Here is a 17,987-nt window from a genome sequence, read left to right as displayed (position 1 = left end):
AAGTAATTCAGTGGTGGGATTCAAAGATATGAACGACCGGTTCTCTGTGTGGATGCCGCTTCTAGAAGTCCATTCTGGGCAACAAAAAATTAACTACCAGTTCTGCTGAAATGGTGCGAACTGACTGAATCCCACCACTGCTGTAGTGGCATTGATTACTGCTGGATTCAGAACAAAAAAAAAAAAAGTCCTTGGCTTTTGACATTTAGGACCAGAATTTCCATTGCCAAGCAAGGTTGTTGTTAAGTGAGTCCCACTCAATTTTATCTTTTTTGCTATGATTGTTAAGTGAATCCGGCTTCTCCCATCGACTTTGCTTGTTAGAAAGCGGGAAGGGAAAGTCTCAAATAGTGATCACGTGACCTGGGATGCGGCAACAGTTGGAAAGACATGCCAGTTGCCAAATGTCTGGATTTAGATCAAATGACTGTGGAAATGCTGCAAATGTCATCAGGGTGAGGACTGATCGTGACTTTTTTCAGTGGTGTGGTAATTGCAAACGGTCACTAAACAAATGGATGATGTAAGTTGAGGAGTACGCGTACATACATCATTTTTAAAACTTACATGCCCCAAAGTGCAATAACTGGCTTTTATATCTTGAGAAATGAAATTATACAAATTCATGGAGATCAAGCTTGGCCACTTTAAGACTTGTGGACTTCAACTCCCAGCATGGCTGGCTGAAGAATTTTGGAGTTGAAGTCCACAAGTCTTAAAGTTGTCAGGTTTGAAGACCCCTGATTATATGATTTTATGTGATTTTATGGACCTTCCATGTTGAAAGGAAGCTTGCCGAACCAAAAAATCAATTGCTATGGGGCATTGGCAGCAAATGGTTTTGCTGAGTTTCCAGGAGTACCTAGGTGTTCTCTGTAGAAAGCTGAACTTAAGTGGACTTTTGGAAGAAGTTAGGGATGCAAGGGCACTTTTCCCATTTCTGATCCTAGAGCTGGGGTCTCCAAACCTGGCAACTTTAAGTCTTGTGGACTTCAACTCCCAGCATGTCTGGTTGAGGAATTCTGGGAGTTGAAGTCCACAAGTCTTAAAGTTGCCAAGTTTGTGCTAGAGAACCATTATCTCTTATTTTTTTTAGTTGGTCTGTAGCCAGGATTGACAGGTTCTAGTTACCAAGTCATCTCAGGCATCTAAGTCACTAAGCTACATTTTATGGCTTACAGCAGAGGTCTCCAAACTTTTGGGCACCAGGGACCAGTTACATGGTGAGAGGTTTTTCCGCAGACCGGAAAGGGTGTGGTTTTGTGTGTTGCCTGCATCCTGAAGATGGGGCTTTGCTTGTTTGTGCGGCCCGGTTGCTGGCATGCCACGGCCTGATACTGGTCCATGGACCGGGGGTTGGGGACCCATGGCTTACAGGGTTCTGTGGGTCCGGCCAGTTTTGGCACCAGGCCAATAGCACAAAGTGTGAACCCATTCAAAAAGTTCTGTTTTCAGATGTGGGGAAAAGAAATTAGCACAAGAAGAGAGAGGTTGGTATATAAACTCACGCTCCAGCATGCACTTCCCAGGTCTGCAATTTTCACTCCCATTTTCATTAGGTTGCAGCAGTCCAGAAGAGGTGCTGGGCCATCTAGAGAAAAGCCACACAAAGAAATCAGCTGAAGATCTTTCTTGGAGGTCCAGCTGCACCTCCAACCCCAGTTCAAATCTGTCATATAGTAGCATCGATCCCAGTTGCAGCTGTAATTGGGGGATCTGCAGAGGAAGGGCCAAGATGTCAAGGTGATGCCTACAATCACCTAATCACCACCTCTTTTTTTTTAAGCACCCTGTCCCATTGCAGTTCAGGTGGGACCAGCTGCCATTAAACTCTCCCCATCCCAAACCAGCTTTTCTGCCTTTATCTTCACCAAGTAGAAAAAAGATTTCATACTTGATTGGTTTTCCTCGGTCCCTCCCCTTTTTGAACCATGTCTTTCAGATGGCAAGCTATTATTCCAACTTGAGTTCAGCCGGAGAGAAATATACAATACTGTATAGATGCAACAAATGCAATACATAATGAATCCTTGTCACTTAAAAACTTGGGAGATTCCAGAAATCAAAGCGGGGGCCTCTTTGTGGCCAAAGATGCGTTCAACCAGTGAGCCGTGATTGGGTTTTGTGTTGTTGTTGTTTTGGTTTTTTGACTGGGAGAGTAACCACAGTTTGTAAAATGAAAACCAGTCCACAATGTAGTTGGTTTCTGGTAGCCATGTGAGAGCCGTAGGGTACCTGATAAACCAGTGGTTCTCAACCTGTGGGTCGGGACCCCATCTGGGGTCGAACGACCATTTCACGGGGGTCGCCAAACAACGCAGTCCGCCATTTTTCCCCCCTTTTCCTTAGCTGTGCTACTCCCTTTTATTCTATTGGCTTTTGAAAGCCAATAGAATAGACTCTCTTGAATAGAGTCTAATTCTATTGGCTTTCAAAAGCCAATAGGAATTGTCCAGGCTGTCTCTGCCCTGCTGAGCCCGCCAAAAGTCCCATTCTGCAAACGGTGCTGCACCAGTTGAGTTGTCCTCGACTTACGACCGGTTGGGGGTCGCGGCATTAAAAAGGTTGAGAACCACTGTGATAAACGGAATGAGTGATATTCAAAACAAAAGCTACCCTATATTATAGGCTGCAAAATCTGAACAGCCACTAGATCACAGCAAAGAAGTTGTCCAGATCTCTTGCAGCCAAAGTGTGGTAGCTCTCCTGCCTTGGAGGCCATCCAGTGAAATCATTCATGGAACAGAGCATGATTTAAAAATGCTGCACGTCTCTCTGCCTCTGGATACTGGTTCTTCCTGTCTAAAAGAAGGCTGGGGATCCAGAGCCCTCCTCCTGAATATGGATTCCAGGTCCTTTCAGACTCAGGCTAGGTAGCATGGCTAATCGTCAGGGAAGATGGGAGCTGGACTCCAAATGCAGGCGGCCACAGGGAGGATTGTCCAAGAGCAGAATGATGTCTGGTCTCTGATCTCCAGCCCACCATTAGATGTTGATAAGAGCTGTGATGAAGCTTGTCCTGTCTGCCTCTCCCATCATCTTCTACACAGTGGAAATGCTTCGCTGTGCCTAATGCAGTGGTTCTCAACCTGTGGGTCGGGACCCCATTTGGGGTCGAACGACCATTTCACGGGGGTCGCCAAACAACGCAGTCCGCCATTTTTTCCCCTTTTCCTTAGCTGTGCTACTCACTTTTATTCTATTGGCTTTTGAAAGCCAATAGAATAGACTCTCTTGAATAGAGTCTAATTCTATTGGCTTTCAAAAGCCAATATGAATTGTCCAGGCTGTCTCTGCCCTGCTGAGCCCGCCAAAAGTCCCATTCTGCAAACGGTGCTGCACCAGTTGAGTTGTCCTCGACTTACGACCGGTTGAGTAGTCCTCGACTTACGACCGGTTGGGGGTCGCGGCATTAAAAAGATTGAGAACCACTGGCCTAAAGGCTTGCTGGCTTTGGACGTGCTCCCTACAGGGAGCTCCTGAGACTCCCGAGAGAGCACGTGGTGCTTAGAAATTGCTACCTTCCCCACGCCTTGTTTCCCAAGCCCAAACGTACCTCCTGTCCTGGGTTTGTGGTTTCCTCCCAGGCTGTGGTGCAAAGAAACCATGTTGTGCAGGTTTTCTTCGGTAACATACAGCAGGATGTTGTCTGGTTTGATGTCTGTGTGGATGATGCGACATTCCTTGTGCAGGAAATGTAAACCTTGGAGTATCTGCAGTAGCCAGATGTGAAAGGCGGTCAGTGGCCCAAATTCTATGCACTGATAACGACTCACAAGTCAGACTTGATCCCTGGCAGTGATCTTTGGTAGGGCATATAATTTTCTTGACCACAGGATAACAGCAGTTTGCCCTTCTTTCACTGTTAAGCATAGCTTTTAACCACCGCAAGACTAACCAGTTCTAACTCTGCTTTGCTTCTATGCACTCTCTAGACTGGCCCGCCCCACTGTTAACTAGAAAAGGTTTGCCTCTGTTTATTTCTGAAAACTCGTTTGTGTTTAAATTGTTTCTTCTCAGGCCTCTGATTCGGATCAAGGGAAAGCAGGTTTAAAATGGCCATCCAGAGACTCCGCTTTTTCCCCACGGTGACTAGCTTTAGGCACCAGAGCCATAATGTGGCTGATTGGTTTTGGCATGGCCATTGTGGTTTGTTAGCCGTTGCTTCCGGCTTAGCCTGTTGAGTGAATTATGCCAATTATGATTTAAACACATTCAAGATCAGCACAGCCTGTAAACAAAACAAACGCTCATCCCTGTGCAGATAACCAATGTTGAGCAGAGATACCTTGTCCTCAGTTATGAATCTGCTTGAACAGCGGTCCCCAATGTTTCCGGTTCTGTGGACCAGCAGTGGAGATGGCAGCCAGGGAGAGGGTGGTGGGTGGTGGGAGGGGATAGTTTCACATGCACAACCTAATCCCTCACATGCGCAAATGGAGCTTTGTGCACTCGCCTGCCACTTGCATGCCCCGCTTTCCAACAGGCCATGGACCAGTAGCAGTCCACAGATCAGGGGTTGGGGACCCCTGTGCTAGAAGTTGCTTCCATTCCATGGAGGGGGGGGGAGGAAGAGAATAGGCAACCAGCTAGTTCTTCTGGGCAGTACGATTCCCAAAAATTTAAGGCACTGACTCTTGGTTCAGGGTGTAGCACCAACCCAGAATCCATAAGGCTAGGGAATGACTGTGTGCTGTATATGTGTATGTGTCAAAATCTGCAAGATGCAAGGTGTAGTATTGTGACTGAAGCCCTACCCATTGTGTACAGGCCTGCAAAGGAGGGTGGTGATGAGGGATCACAATGCCACACCTGCCACCCTGCAGATTGTGATGCGCCCTCCCCAAAAGCTGCTTCTTTCCATTCTTCAGCTCTCACGTGAAATTCTACTCACCTGGCGCATGGCCTTCTTGACAAAGGGCAGAGGGAGGCCTTGGTAGCCTCGGATGCTCAGCAAAGTCTGCAGTGAAGGTCCCAGCAGCTCCATCACTAAGCACACATGTGGGGCCAAGTCAGGGATCCACTAAATGAGAACGTTCCTCTAATCCTGAAGTTGCTCTAAAAGGAGGAGGTGGGGCATGGAGATGGGAGGGGAACCTTTTAGCATGGTATCCCATAAAATGCCAACTGAGACAGTCAAGGGTAAACCCAAGGCTATGGAGGTTTCGAGGCAAGGTTTTTGTTCTGCAAAATTGCATCCAGTTTTGGTCGCTACCACAATATGAAAAAAGATGTTGAGACTCTAGACAGAGTACAGAGAAGAGCAACAAAGATGATTAGGGGACTGGAAGCTAAAACATATAAGGAACGGTTGCTGGAATTGGGTATGTCTAGTTTGATGAAAAGAAGGACAAGGGGTGACATGATAGCAGTGTTCCAATATCTCAGGGGCTGCCACAAAGAAGAGGGAGTCAAGCTATTCTCCAAAGCACCTGAAGGCAGGAAAAAGAAGCAATAGGTGGAAACTAACCAAGGAAAGAAGCAACCTAGAACTAAGGAGAAATTTCTTGACAGTGAGAACAATTAACCAGTGGAACAACCTGCCTCCAGAAGCTGTGAATGCTCCAACACTGGAAGTTTTTAAGAAGAGACTGGACAGCCATTTGTCTGAAATGGTATAGGGCAGGGATAGGCAACCTTGGCTCTTTTATGACTCATGGACTTCAACTCCCAGAATTCCTGAGCCAGCATGGCTCAGCTTGGAAACCTCTCCCTTTCCCCTCAGCATGGCTGGCTCAGGAATTCTGGGAGTTGAAGTCCACGAGTCATAAAAGAGCCAAGGTTGCCTACCCCAGGTATAGGGTTTCCTGCCTGAGCAGGGATTGGATCTCCAAGGTTTCTTCTAACTCTGTTATTGTGTTAAAATCTGTTCCCATGAATGGGTGGATGCCCATTGCAGGAATCCCTGATTACATTGACCATTATAATGTTTTGACTCTTCGGTATGTAATTTTGATTTCTTCTACTATCCTATGCCACCCTCCAAGACTCCTTTGGGATTGCAGCAGGTTGAAATGTTGCTAAACAGCCAGGTAAATTATTGAAACGAAAGTTATAAGATCTCCCCTGCCTGTCTGCAGTTTTCCAGCCAAAGCCACAAATTCACTGACAGGAGGGAACAGAGAAACCATGTTTAGTCAAGCACCCTGTCAGGGACAAACAACGTTTGATGCGGCTCTTCCCTCAAACTGTCTGCCCTGGCAGAGAAATCGCTCTTCTGTCAAGCTGCCACATAGATGTAGGAGAACAGCCGCAGTGCTATTTCATCACCTCTCTGACGGGTTCAGTCTTCTTGGGCTTTTTCCAAGCTGTCACCTGATCAGCAGCGCTTAGCCCAGAACCTTTTTCAGCCCAGTTCTCTGGGGACTCGTTCCAAGAAAGAGGAAACCTTTCCGACCACTTTCTGCATCCTCACCTCCACTCCCTTTCCTTGTGGGCCTTATCTCTTGCAAATGGAGCCTGAGAGGAGATCTCCTCTCCCTAATGCAGGGGTAGGCAACCTTGGCCCTTTTATGACTCGTGGACTTCAACTCCCAGAATTCCTGAGCCAGCCAAGCTGAGGGGAAAGGGAGAGGTTTCCATGCTGAGCCACGCTGGCTCAGGAATTCTGGGAGTTGAAGTCCACGAGTCATACAAGAGCCAAAGTTGCCTACCCCTGCCCTAATGAATCTGTGCAAACCACGTAAAAGCACTGTCACTGAATAAATAAAAAAATCAAGTGATATTTTTCTTCTTGCCCTCCATTTTACCGATCGGCCAGGTGTATCTTGTTGTCTTTTGTTTTACTGATTGTCCAGGCCTTGGTCCCAGAAGATGGGCTTTTTCCGCAGTGGCTCCTGCTCTATGGAACAGCTTCCCTTCAGAGATTAGAACGGCCCCAACCCTGTTAGCCTTTCATAGGGCCCTAAAAACCTGGCAATGTTTCCGTGATTGGAGAGGGGGGTGGCTGCACGTATTAAGGGCCCCGTTTCCTGGCTACATTGGTAACTAAGTATCTTGCTCCTATGTATATTTAATTTGGATGTTTTTAATGTTTTAAAATGTTTTTAGTATTTTTGATTGTAATATATTTCTTTGGGAATTGTAAGCCACCCAGAATCATTGACTGGCTATAGAAACTGAGTGAGTAAATAAATAAACTATCTCCTGTGCCCAGAAGCCACCAGTAGCCTTGTCAATGTTACTTCCCCCAACCTGAAACTCTCCAGATGTATGGAACTACAGTTCCCATCAGATAAGGAGTGTTGTAGTCCATCGCAGGAGGACACTCGGTTGGGGGAGAATGCATTCAGAAAATGCAAGGCTGGCCTGGTGGCCCCATGCTTCCTGGGCTATCAACCAAAGGACTTCCCAAAAGGCAAGTGGACTTGTTTTTCCTTGAAGATGTTTCGCTTCTCATCCAAGAAGCTCCTTCAGTGCTGAAATCAGAAGTCAGATTGCAAGTCGGGTTGCCTTTTGAAAAAGCACCTTTGGGACAACCATGATCTGGATGACTAAGAATCTCCCGAGACAGCCAAAGGATATGGAAGCCATTTTCTCCAACCATTTTGAAATCATCCAAAAGGTGGATGATGCAATCACTGCCTCGGTCTTTCCTCCGCTTGCTATTCACCTGTCGAAAGAGGAAGAAGAAGGGTTACCCAACCAAGAAAGCTACAGTCTTTTCCCTTGTCATCCTAGAATGCAAAGCAGGGAACTGCAGGCTTAACTTCCAGGAAGAGAGATTTGGCTGAGGGTTTAAAAAAAACTGGAAATGTAAGAGCAACTTAGCAGGGAGACTAAGTACCAAAGAGGTGGTGGATTGTACTTCTCTGGATGTGTTCCAACAGGCTAGATAGCCATCTGTTAGGGATGTTTTAATTTAAATTCCTTCACTGAACAAAAGTTTGGACTGAATGACTCCTGCCAGCTGTATAATTGTACAGAACTTATGCAAATTACTCGTTGTTAGAGTCTCTTGAACTTCCCTCAGTCTGTAATTTAGGCATAATTGGAATCTAGATTTATATACACGAGCAGGCCCTGGAAAAATCCAGTTTGTCCTTTATGGAGCACAGAAAAGGTAGACCTGCCCATTGCATGCTCAGCTACCACATAGACACAATGGCTGCAGTTGCTGTAGATTAGAAATAACAGGTCGGCAACAGGTGTTCTGTACCTTTATTGGAGAAGAATAATGCCTGTCTCAAAAAGCCTTGTGAATCAAGGCGGGATGAACTAGCTAGCAGGATCATCTGGATAGACACCTCCCACTTTCTGCTGTTCACTGATCCTCCTGATGCCTTGACCTCATCACCTGCTCAAGAGAGGTGAGTGAAATGTGGGCAAAATGGTGGGGTAGTTGAAAATACAAAGGATCAGGAAGAGATTCTGCAGGCCAGATAGGTCACTCTGATAGGCCAAAATAGACTTGTGGGCAGTGGTGGGATTCAAATATGTAAACAACCGGTTCTCTGTGCGGATGCCACTTCCAGAAGTCTGTTCTGGTCCTGGGCAACAAAAAATTAGCTACCGGTTCTGCCGAAGTGGTGCGAACTGGCTGAACCCCACCACTGCTTGTGGGTCAGAGGTTGCCTGCATTCCTTTATAGCAGTGTTTCTCAACCTTGGCAGGTGTGGACTTCACTTTGGAGTTGGAGTCCACACCTCTTCAAACTACCAAGGTTGAGAAACACTGCTCTATAGAATCTCAAGATTGGAATTCAGATTGCATTCATCCTGATTCATCCTGAAGAATGGCTGCAGGAATTGGGTATGTCTGCTCTAGTGAAAAGAAGGACGAGGGATGACAGGATAGCGGTGTTCCAATATTTGAGACGCTGCCACAACGCAGAGGGGGGTCAACCTATTTTCCAAAGCAACAGAAGGCAGGACAAGAAGCAATGGGTGGAAACTAATCAAAGAGAGAAGCAACCTGGAACTAAGGAGAAATTTCCTAACAGCGAGGACAGTTAACCAGTGGAATGGCTTGTCTTCAGAAGTTGTGGGTGCTGCATCATTGGAGGCTTTTAAGAAGAGATTGAACAACCATCTGTCTGGAATGGTCTAGGGCAGTGGTTCTTAACCTGGGCGATATTGCCCCCCAGGGGGCGATTTTGTTTTTCAGAGGGGCAAAGGAACAAAAAGGGGGCGATATGGGGGCGATGGAGCAAGAAGTTCATACAGTGAATCGCTGCATATCTGTCGTACAAAAACATCAGATTGCTCGCTATTAGTGGATTGAATTGTGTTTTCAAATGTTCCTCCAGCTAGCTTCAGGACAGAACGCCGTACATATGTGAATACGCATCTCTTATCTTCATGCACGTTGTGCAGCAGCCTCTACCCTTTTTATATTTCTTTTTGCGTCTTAAATTTCGCTTATAATTCAATCATTAAATGTTACTGTTTTTCTTTTTGGGCATTTCACTTTCTTGCAATTGAATTTTGCTTTCAGTGGAATTTTGTTTTGCATCGATATGTCCTGATGACAATTTTAAAGAAAACATAAAAAGTATTTGCATAAACTGAAGAATTATTTCCTATGTTGTGATTGAGAGGTTATGTTGGGGGAGGGGGGGCGATGACAACTTCCTCATTGGCTCAAGGGGGCGATTCTTTCAAAAAGGTTAAGAAGCACTGGTATAGAGCCTCCTGCATGAGCAGGGGGTTGGACTAGAAGACCTCCAAGGTCCCTTCCAGCTCTGTAATTCTGTTATTTGTTGATACTCACATAGCGAAGGAGCATGACTTCATCCAGGGCTGCCTCAGCAAAATTCTCCCCTCCTTTGGGTACCTTCACAGCCACACACCTCTTTTTCCTGAAATAAAACTCATTGCTTAAGAGGAGGACAGAATAAAATATCTTTTTTCTTGGCTTTGTCTTGTTCTGAATTCCATTGGCCGTTGTTTCAGACTTTGACTTACATTTCCCCATCTGGCTATGGAAGTTCATTAATGAAGCATGCTTTCAAAGGGCAACCTTTAAATATAAAATGGGGTATGATGGTGGTGGCCGTGGTTCTACAAAACAATGGCTTCCTTGAAAGAACTGAATATTGAAGGGGATAGATGCTGTAGCTAGTAAGGTACAAGAGGACATATATCTCCTTGCCAAACAGAGAGTAGGAAATAGATGTGTGGGAGGGGAAAATGTGCTAGGCAGGTGTCAGATGCAAATCACCAGGAGCATTGAGTTCAAAGCACAGAAGAGTTTATCATTTCTATCTATACACAAGAATCTAGTAACAGTCAAAGCTAAATTGGCACTAGATAAGGGTCAACAAAATTCATGGGGGTGGCGGCTGGACTTGTGCCTCTTGTGGCAACATAATGATTCCAAACTGATGACATGTTTAACTCTCCCTTCCAGCTCAGCCTGCTCTTTTCTTACAGCAAGATAGACATCTCACCATGGAGAGGAAGTGGCTATTAAGGATGTCTCTGTTGCAAAAAGGGAAAATCTCTCAGATCTGTACTTCCTCTGCTCCCAAGATTTCAGCGCCCATAAGCACCAATATCTGGTTCCCTAAACCTCCCTGAGGGCTGAATCCAGAGAAAAATGCCAGACCAGCACTGACTCTCTAATTTAAGGACTGAGCTATTCGAGGGAAGCAAAGTCTAGAATTCTATTTTCTCTTGTAGATTGATATGAACTTATTCCCTGTACTCAGGTAGACCAGGCAGGAAACACAATCAGTTGAGTTAATTCTATGCTATTATAAGGCTACATTAATAGAATCTTGCACGTCTGAAAGAACAGATCTCTTGTTTGAGTACCTGGGCAGGGGGTATCCTTCTCAGTTTCTTTCTTCACTCATTTTGCAGCTGTGGGCTACACTGTCTCTTATCTGACTGCATCCCTTCCCCTTCTGTTTTCCAAGGTCATTCCCACATACTACTACAGGGGTCCCCAACCTCCGGTCCGTGGACCGCTACCGGGCCACGGCATGCCAGCAACCGGTCCACACAAACAAGCAAAGCCCTATCTGTGGGATGCAGGCAGCACACAAAACCACGCATTCTCTGGTCCATGGAAAAACCTTTCTCTCATGGAACTGGTCCCTGGTGCCCAAAAGGTACTACTACATCTAAGTCACTCTTCCAGCCAGTTTAAGAAAGGCATTGCCATGCTCTTCAGCCTTTCTTCTAGTTCCCAGCTTCCATTGATGGGTTAAGGTTGTTTCAGATGAAGAGCACAGAGCACCTTCAACCAAATGTCTCTGTGCAATTATTCAATCCTTCCCGGCTTGATGGATTGTTTTGAGATGAAGGAAAAAAAAGATAGTAGAAGAAATAGGAAGACATATATTACTGTGATGGAATGTAGGAAGGAGTGGCTGCATCCCAGAGGGCAAAAAGACAGCAAAGCTTTCGGGAGAAAGAGAGTTAAGAAGATTCCTCCCTAACAATTCTCAGAATATATGTATAGTTATGCAAACAGCTGCTTTACTCAGGCAAGATTTTTGTCTGGAGGTGAAGAACAATAAAGGAAACTGCTCTGAAGTAATTCTATGTGTCTTCCTTGGTTCTTGGGCCTGACAGTTACTGACAGAAAACAACATGGCCTGGATTGTCCATAGGTTACTGAATGAGACAGAACGATTGCATAATAAAAGCATCTTTGACGTGTGCTTCTCACAAATGATTTCTCTGCTGACTTCTAGGAAAGAAACGGTGAACTGAAGATGACTCTGCTGAGAGCAGAGCTTATGACCGTGGTCGAATGAGGAGCCAGCAAATAGACCGGCTTCTCAGAATTCCTCCCCAGACAAGGAGAATATTAGAGATTGCCCACAAGCACTCCAGGCAGTAGCTCCTCAGAGACTGTGAGACAGCAATCTCTGGTGAGTTTATAGCCCTGGGAGCTGAATTAGTGCCACTTTTGCCTTTCAAAAGAACACTGGATTTACCTATTTCTTTCTTAATAATTTCTGGGAATAGCTTGTTAAGAGGTGAGGATATACATATAAATATATATATATTTAAATAAATAAATAATCTTCAGAAAAGCAAGTTTCCTCGTACCAAGTGGGTTTCCTTCAATCTTTGGCAAAATAAGTTTTATGCAAGCTTAAGGACTTAAAATATCTTAGTTTGGAATAAGCAGCTAAAGGATGATTAGAATGTTCACTTTGGAAAGTTTAAAACTAACTAAGGGGCTAGATGGTCTTGAAATAAGAGTTTTAAAATTAATTACAAGAATCCTTTCTGTGGGAAAATTCTATTGATTAAAAAAAACATGATAAGATGGGATTTTGAAGGTTGGATGTTGGAGGAAACCGGAAAGAAGCAAAGATTATAAATGAGGAGAAAAGGCCCACTAATGCTGAACGGAGCAACGTATACTAACTTTGGAAGAATTCAGGGATATTTGGGAACAACACACTCATAAATTATTCTTAAGACTGTCTGCTATCATAAAACTGGATTCAAAAGGGATTATAGAAGAGGAACTGGTTTTACTGGCTAAGACACAGACTGAGGCTGATTCTAATTTTAAAATGACAGGTTACAATGATATGGAAAACGATGTCACACTGGATTTACAAATAAAACTAGCTGATGACTTGATAATTAAAAAGGATATGCAAATAACAAATCACAAAAAGTGACTTGGATAATTTTATTTTGGATTTACAAATAAGAAATGTTAAAGTTCTAAAGGAATATGAAAAGAAGTTCTGGGACTATTTAAAGAGATTAGAGATGAAGATTATTAAAAGAAAAAGAAAAAAATATAAAGTTGATTTATTTGATTGAGGTTAAAATGTATATGTTGTTTCTGGTAACTCTTAGTGGATTTTTTTGCTGACGAATTACAAGGCTTGTTTACAGACACGAGTTGAGACACAGGAAGAAGAGACTTTTCATTCTATTTTCAATAGTATTGGAGAAGGTGCTAAGTTACTGAAATTGTTTCTACTTGTCATGATGAAGGGAGAATTTGTTTCTTTATATCTATCTTCTTTTTTTTCTTTACTATGTTTATTTTTTCTTTCTTTTAAATATTTTTCCTTGCACTTTTTCCTTTTTCCTTAGTTCTAAACTTTAATAAAAACTAATTTTAAAAAAATGAACAATTTGTCTGCCAGCCTGAGTACTTCTCAGTGAGCCATGGTGGCACAGAACTGTGGTGGCGCAGTAGTTAGCATGCAGTATTGCAGGCAAACTGCCGACTGCCAGCAGTTCAATCCTGACCTGCTCAAGGCTGACTCAGCCTTCCATCCTTCCAAGGTTGGTAAAATGAGGACCCAGATTGTTTGGGGGGGCAATATGCTGACTTTGTAAACCGCATAGAGAGGGCTGTAAAGCACTGTGAAGTGGTATTTAAGTCTAATTCCTATTGGTACGGTGTTTGGGTAACTGGTGCAGTTGGCGCACATCTCAAGGTCTTCTCCAGTTTCATTTCTCCATAACTGTCTCCCCAATAAAGGAGACACAATCTTTTCTCAAGTGGATAGGGGTGGGAGAGGAAAAGCAGAAAGCGAAAGTTATCCCAAGCGAAAGCAAATTCCCGCCCCCTCCCGGCAGAATGGCAGGCCCCAAACAAGAGCACGTATGCAGGGAAAACAATAAGGATTTGGGGACCTGACAGCTATTGCTATTGCTTCTCCAAACTCTTATCTCCCAGAAGTATTAGGGTCCCAGAATTCTCTAGTCAGCATGAAGATTACTAAATTGAGGAAGGTAAATTTAATATAATCCCTCTAAGGCAGGGGTTTCAAACTCGCAACGTCATGTGACGTTTTGCATTGCCGGCAATGGGGTGGGCATAGTTTCAGCATGACGCATCTGGCCCACGGGCCAGTAGTTTGACACCCCTGCTCTAAGGAAACCCATATACTCTAGTAACAGTAAAATAGGGGATAGTGGTATACCTCTGTATTTTCTCTGTAAGGTTTACAGAGGAACTGGCACTCCCACTTTTGGACACCAATCTTCTCTTACACTCACACTAGAATTAAAACTATTTTCCAGGCCAGAAATACGATTCCGTCAAGCTATATAACCCTTCTGCAATACTTAGAATGCATACTTATCAATTCATGTGAATTATCAAAAATTAATTAGATTAATTAAAAATGGTCATTTTGTTTACTCACCCAGCATCTTGGCAAAGCCAGACTGTTGAGAAGAACCCATAGCCCAGATTTTGGACCACGTGGTATCTTCCATTGAATGTCTCTCCTTTCTTCACCGGATAGTAGCCGCCTGCAAAAAGGTGGAAGTGGGAATCACCACATTATTACAGGTAGTCCTCGCCTTGTAACCATTCATTTAGTGACCCTTCAGAATTACAGCACTGAAAAATGTGACAACTAGCGTAGCATTCCCACTGTCATTCAATGAAAAATTTGGTTGCTCGGTGTCTGGAATGTATTTACAACGGTTATTCACCGTCCCTGGGTCATGTGATCACCATTTATAACCTTCCCAGCTGGCCTCCGAGAAGCAAAGCCAATGGGAAAAGCTGGATTTGCTTAAAGACAGCATGATTCACTTAACAACTGCATTGCTTAACAACCGCCTTGCTTAACAACAAAAACGCTTGACTCAATTCTGGTTGTAAGTCAGGGACATCAAAAGGCTGGTTGCTTACTTTTACAATATATACTTCAGAATAACAAGAAGCCCCTTCGGCAATGAGATTAATGTGAAGATAATTTAAGGGACTTTTTCAGATTCTCAAATGCCTAGCGATCTTGCTAATTATGCTTATCTTGTCTCTCTAAGGTTGTGTGGGTACTGCACACTGAATCACAACCACATTTTTGTCTATGTGGGGAGCCTGCTGTTGAATCTTTTAAGCCATGTATTTTTTGTGATGATTATAGGAATGTGAGGTCTAGGACTATTGTATTATATTTTTGCCTAGCATATGTTCCCTGCGGTTGTTTTAATGGTTCAATGCAAGCTAGAGCTTTGGCTTGAATAAATCATGAATAAATATGTGTCGTGTGAGCACAGATTATAGAAGTTGCGTTAATAATTTCTCTTATATGCCTGTGAGGGGATTGGGGAGGAGGGGAGAAAGAGATGGAAGAAAAGTTGCACTATAGATGGTTTATTTAGTGATAGTAATAAAGTTGGAAGGGACCTTGGAGATCATCAAGTCCAACCCCCTGCTCAGGCAGGAAACCCTACACCATTTCGGACAAATGGCTGTCCAGTCTCTTCTTAAAAATTTCCAGTGTTGGAGCATTCACCACTTTTGGAGGCAGGTTGTTCCACTGGTTAATTGTTTAGCTAAAGTCTATTGAAGTAGCCATAACTACAACCACACAACACCAAGCAAACAGTTTGGCAGTTTGCATCTCACATTAATGTGGTTCAGACAATATATTGAATCCAAATCAAATAAGCCAGAGGGGGATGTTTCTGTGTAGGAAAGCAAAAATAAACCCCAGTTGGGAGATGCCTGCTGGATGGGACTCTTGGTGAGTGTTCCTCTGGCAGGCTTTGTCTCCCCCCAGCCAATGTCTATAATACAGCTACTCCTTGACTTTTCACAGTTCACTTAGTGGCTGTTCAAGTTACAACAGCACTGAAAAAAGTGACGTATGGCCATTTTTCACACAACCATTGCAGCATCCCCATGGTCACGTGATTTACATTCAGATGCTCGACGACTCACGTTTATGACAGTTGCAATGTCCCGGGGTCATGCGATCACCTTTGGCAAGCCAAGTCAATGGAGAAGCCAGATTCACTTAACAACCGTGTTACTCATTTAACAACTGCAGCGATTCACTTAACAAATGTGGGAAGAGAGGTCATAAAATGGGGGCAAAACTCACTTAGCACATTTCTCACTTTGCAACTTAAGTTTTGGGCTGAGTTGTGGTCGTAGGTTGAAGACTACCTGTACGTTAGAAACTTTTATGCCGCTTTAAAAATGTTAAAACCATCTTTGTCACCATCACCAGCAGTATACAGTATATGATGACAATTTAAAGCAAAATTTCCATTTTTAAGCAAGGCAGTTGTTGAGTTTTGCCCCCTTTTATGAACTTTTTTGCCTGCCTGCCTGCCTACCTACCTTTGAGATAGTCAGCTGACCTGCTCACATTTAGAAATACTGTCCTGGTTTTGATTATGGCAGCACAATGGCTCAGTGGTTAAGACTCTGGACTTGTCGTGTAGTAATTCAACAGCCCAGGTTTGAGACCCGAGCACTGGGTGATGGTGCAAGCTCTTGTTATTTGCCCCAGCTCTTGTCCACCCAGCAGCCTGAAAGCAGGCAAATGCGGGTAGATAAATAGGTACCATTTCGGTAGGAAGGTGACAATGTTCCCAGACCTCATACCGGCCACGACTGTGAAAATGTCAGCGCTGGCTCACAGCCTTGAAATGGAGATGAGCACCGCCCCCTAGAGGCGGCAGTGACTAGCAGAGTAAAATTCGCAGAGACTCCTTTCCTTCCGAATGTACCAATGGCCCTGCCATCTACCTCAAGGGTTGATCCAAGGCTAAGCTTGCAACTCACCTTCGCTTGATGTCAGGGAAGGTTCCTCCATGTCAGGATGCCACCCTTTGTAGGGGAGGGTTCCTGGATCTGTTTAGGCTGAGGAGGCTTTACACCTAAGAGCAGAAGGAGTTCAACCCAGTGAGTTGTAGGTTGTCAACAGGAGCAAGAAAAGACACACACACACACACACACACACATACACACACACACCCCTGCAATTCCCAGCCTCTTGTAAAGCATACTGGTAGCTACACATTTAAGTGAATAGATGAAAATGATTACCAGGGGTGATCAATCTAGGTTTCATGGCTACACACAACTCCTGACTTTCTTCTGTTGCAGCCTGCCTAGACCTTTTGTCCAAACATAATGGCAGAAAAAAAAGGAAGTAGGGTTTTCTGCCATGGCGAGGTGAGAAATACTTGAAACCTGTGGTGCAAACTCTAAAATAACTTTAATTCCATCCATTAGCCTACTTCTACTTCTTTGAATTCTGGAATAGGCCTGCTGGGGAGGTCACAGCAGGAGTTATTTCGAGGATTTGCATGCAAATGATAGTGGGCAAGTCTAGCCATCCATTGCTCCCTGCTGCAGAGAGCTGGAACAATACCAGGATAAGATCTCATGTTAGAACAGAATAGAGCTGGGACCTTGGAGGTCTTCTAGTCCAGCCCCCTGCTCAAGCAGGAGAACCTATACCATCTCAGACAAGTGACGGTCCAGTCTCATCTTAAAAACCTCCAGTGATGGAGCGCCCACGAGTTCTGAAGGCAAGCTGTTCCACTGGTTAATTGTCCTTACTGTGAGGAAGTTTCTCCTTAATTCCAGGTTGCTTCTCTCTTTGATCAGTTTCCAACCATTGTTTCTTGTCTTGCCTTCTGGTGCTTTGGAGAATAGTTCGATGCCCTCTTCTTTGTGGCAGCTCCTCAGATACTGTTATCATGTCACTCCTATTTTTTCTTTTCTTTAGACTAGCCAAACCCAAGTCTTTCGGTTCTTTGGGTTCTCTGGCTGAGGATCATCAAACACATTAGCAGAGATTGCAAGGAAAGGCCTCCTGCATTCCTGCTGGGAAGCTTGGCTGATCTGACCTTTTGTGAGTCAACTTGGACCCCCATGTCCAGAAAAGCAGAAAGAGACCCTTCTCACACATATTCTAGGTTTAATCTGCTCTGGTTATTTATTCAGCTATATTCAGCCTTTGGTGGAGGGAGGGCTTGGCTTGAAAGAAAATCTGGAATAACATTGGGAAATACAGGTTGTCCAATTGGGGCTAGAGCTATTTCATCTCTAAATCATGAGATACATGTAATAAACCTTCAGTTTAAAAAAGCATTGACAGAGGAGGCTCTGTTATATCCAAATGTCCATTAAATACAGTTTTAAATTATGAGCATCAATTTATATAACCTTTAAAAATAATATTTGTCAATGGTTTCACGATCCTAATCAATATTGCTGTGCTGTTTGTGTTTTTATTTCTGTAACCCATTGAAGGTCACAAGATTTTAAACAGATCATCAATATGTATCTGTTGT

The 17,987-nt window shown here is 44.0% G+C and overlaps 1 protein-coding gene across 5 annotated transcripts in view; it reads right to left on the bottom strand.

Annotated features, from left to right (window-relative positions):
- LOC120313338 (SRSF protein kinase 3-like) overlaps positions 1 to 17,987 on the bottom strand; it is a 30,762-nt gene that overhangs the window by 7,102 nt on the left and 5,673 nt on the right. For all 5 annotated transcript variants that reach the window (XM_039355149.1, XM_039355148.1, XM_039355150.1 and 2 more), the window contains 7 exons: positions 16,468 to 16,562; positions 14,084 to 14,192; positions 9,712 to 9,799; positions 7,525 to 7,612; positions 4,895 to 5,001; positions 3,557 to 3,713; positions 1,509 to 1,591 (listed from right to left, as the gene is read on the bottom strand). In XM_039355149.1, coding sequence (XP_039211083.1) covers positions 1,509 to 1,591; positions 3,557 to 3,713; positions 4,895 to 5,001; positions 7,525 to 7,612; positions 9,712 to 9,799; positions 14,084 to 14,192; positions 16,468 to 16,498 — 663 coding nt within the window. In that variant the 5' untranslated portion in view covers positions 16,499 to 16,562. The remainder of the gene's footprint in view (positions 1 to 1,508; positions 1,592 to 3,556; positions 3,714 to 4,894; positions 5,002 to 7,524; positions 7,613 to 9,711; positions 9,800 to 14,083; positions 14,193 to 16,467; positions 16,563 to 17,987) is intronic.

This window comes from Crotalus tigris, unplaced genomic scaffold (assembly GCF_016545835.1).
Source record: "Crotalus tigris isolate CLP2741 ecotype Arizona unplaced genomic scaffold, ASM1654583v1 scf7180000018612.917631, whole genome shotgun sequence".
NCBI classification, from domain to species: Eukaryota; Metazoa; Chordata; class Lepidosauria; order Squamata; family Viperidae; genus Crotalus; species Crotalus tigris.
Note: the sequence above shows the minus strand (reverse complement) of the source record. Positions and strands in the feature narration are given on the sequence as shown.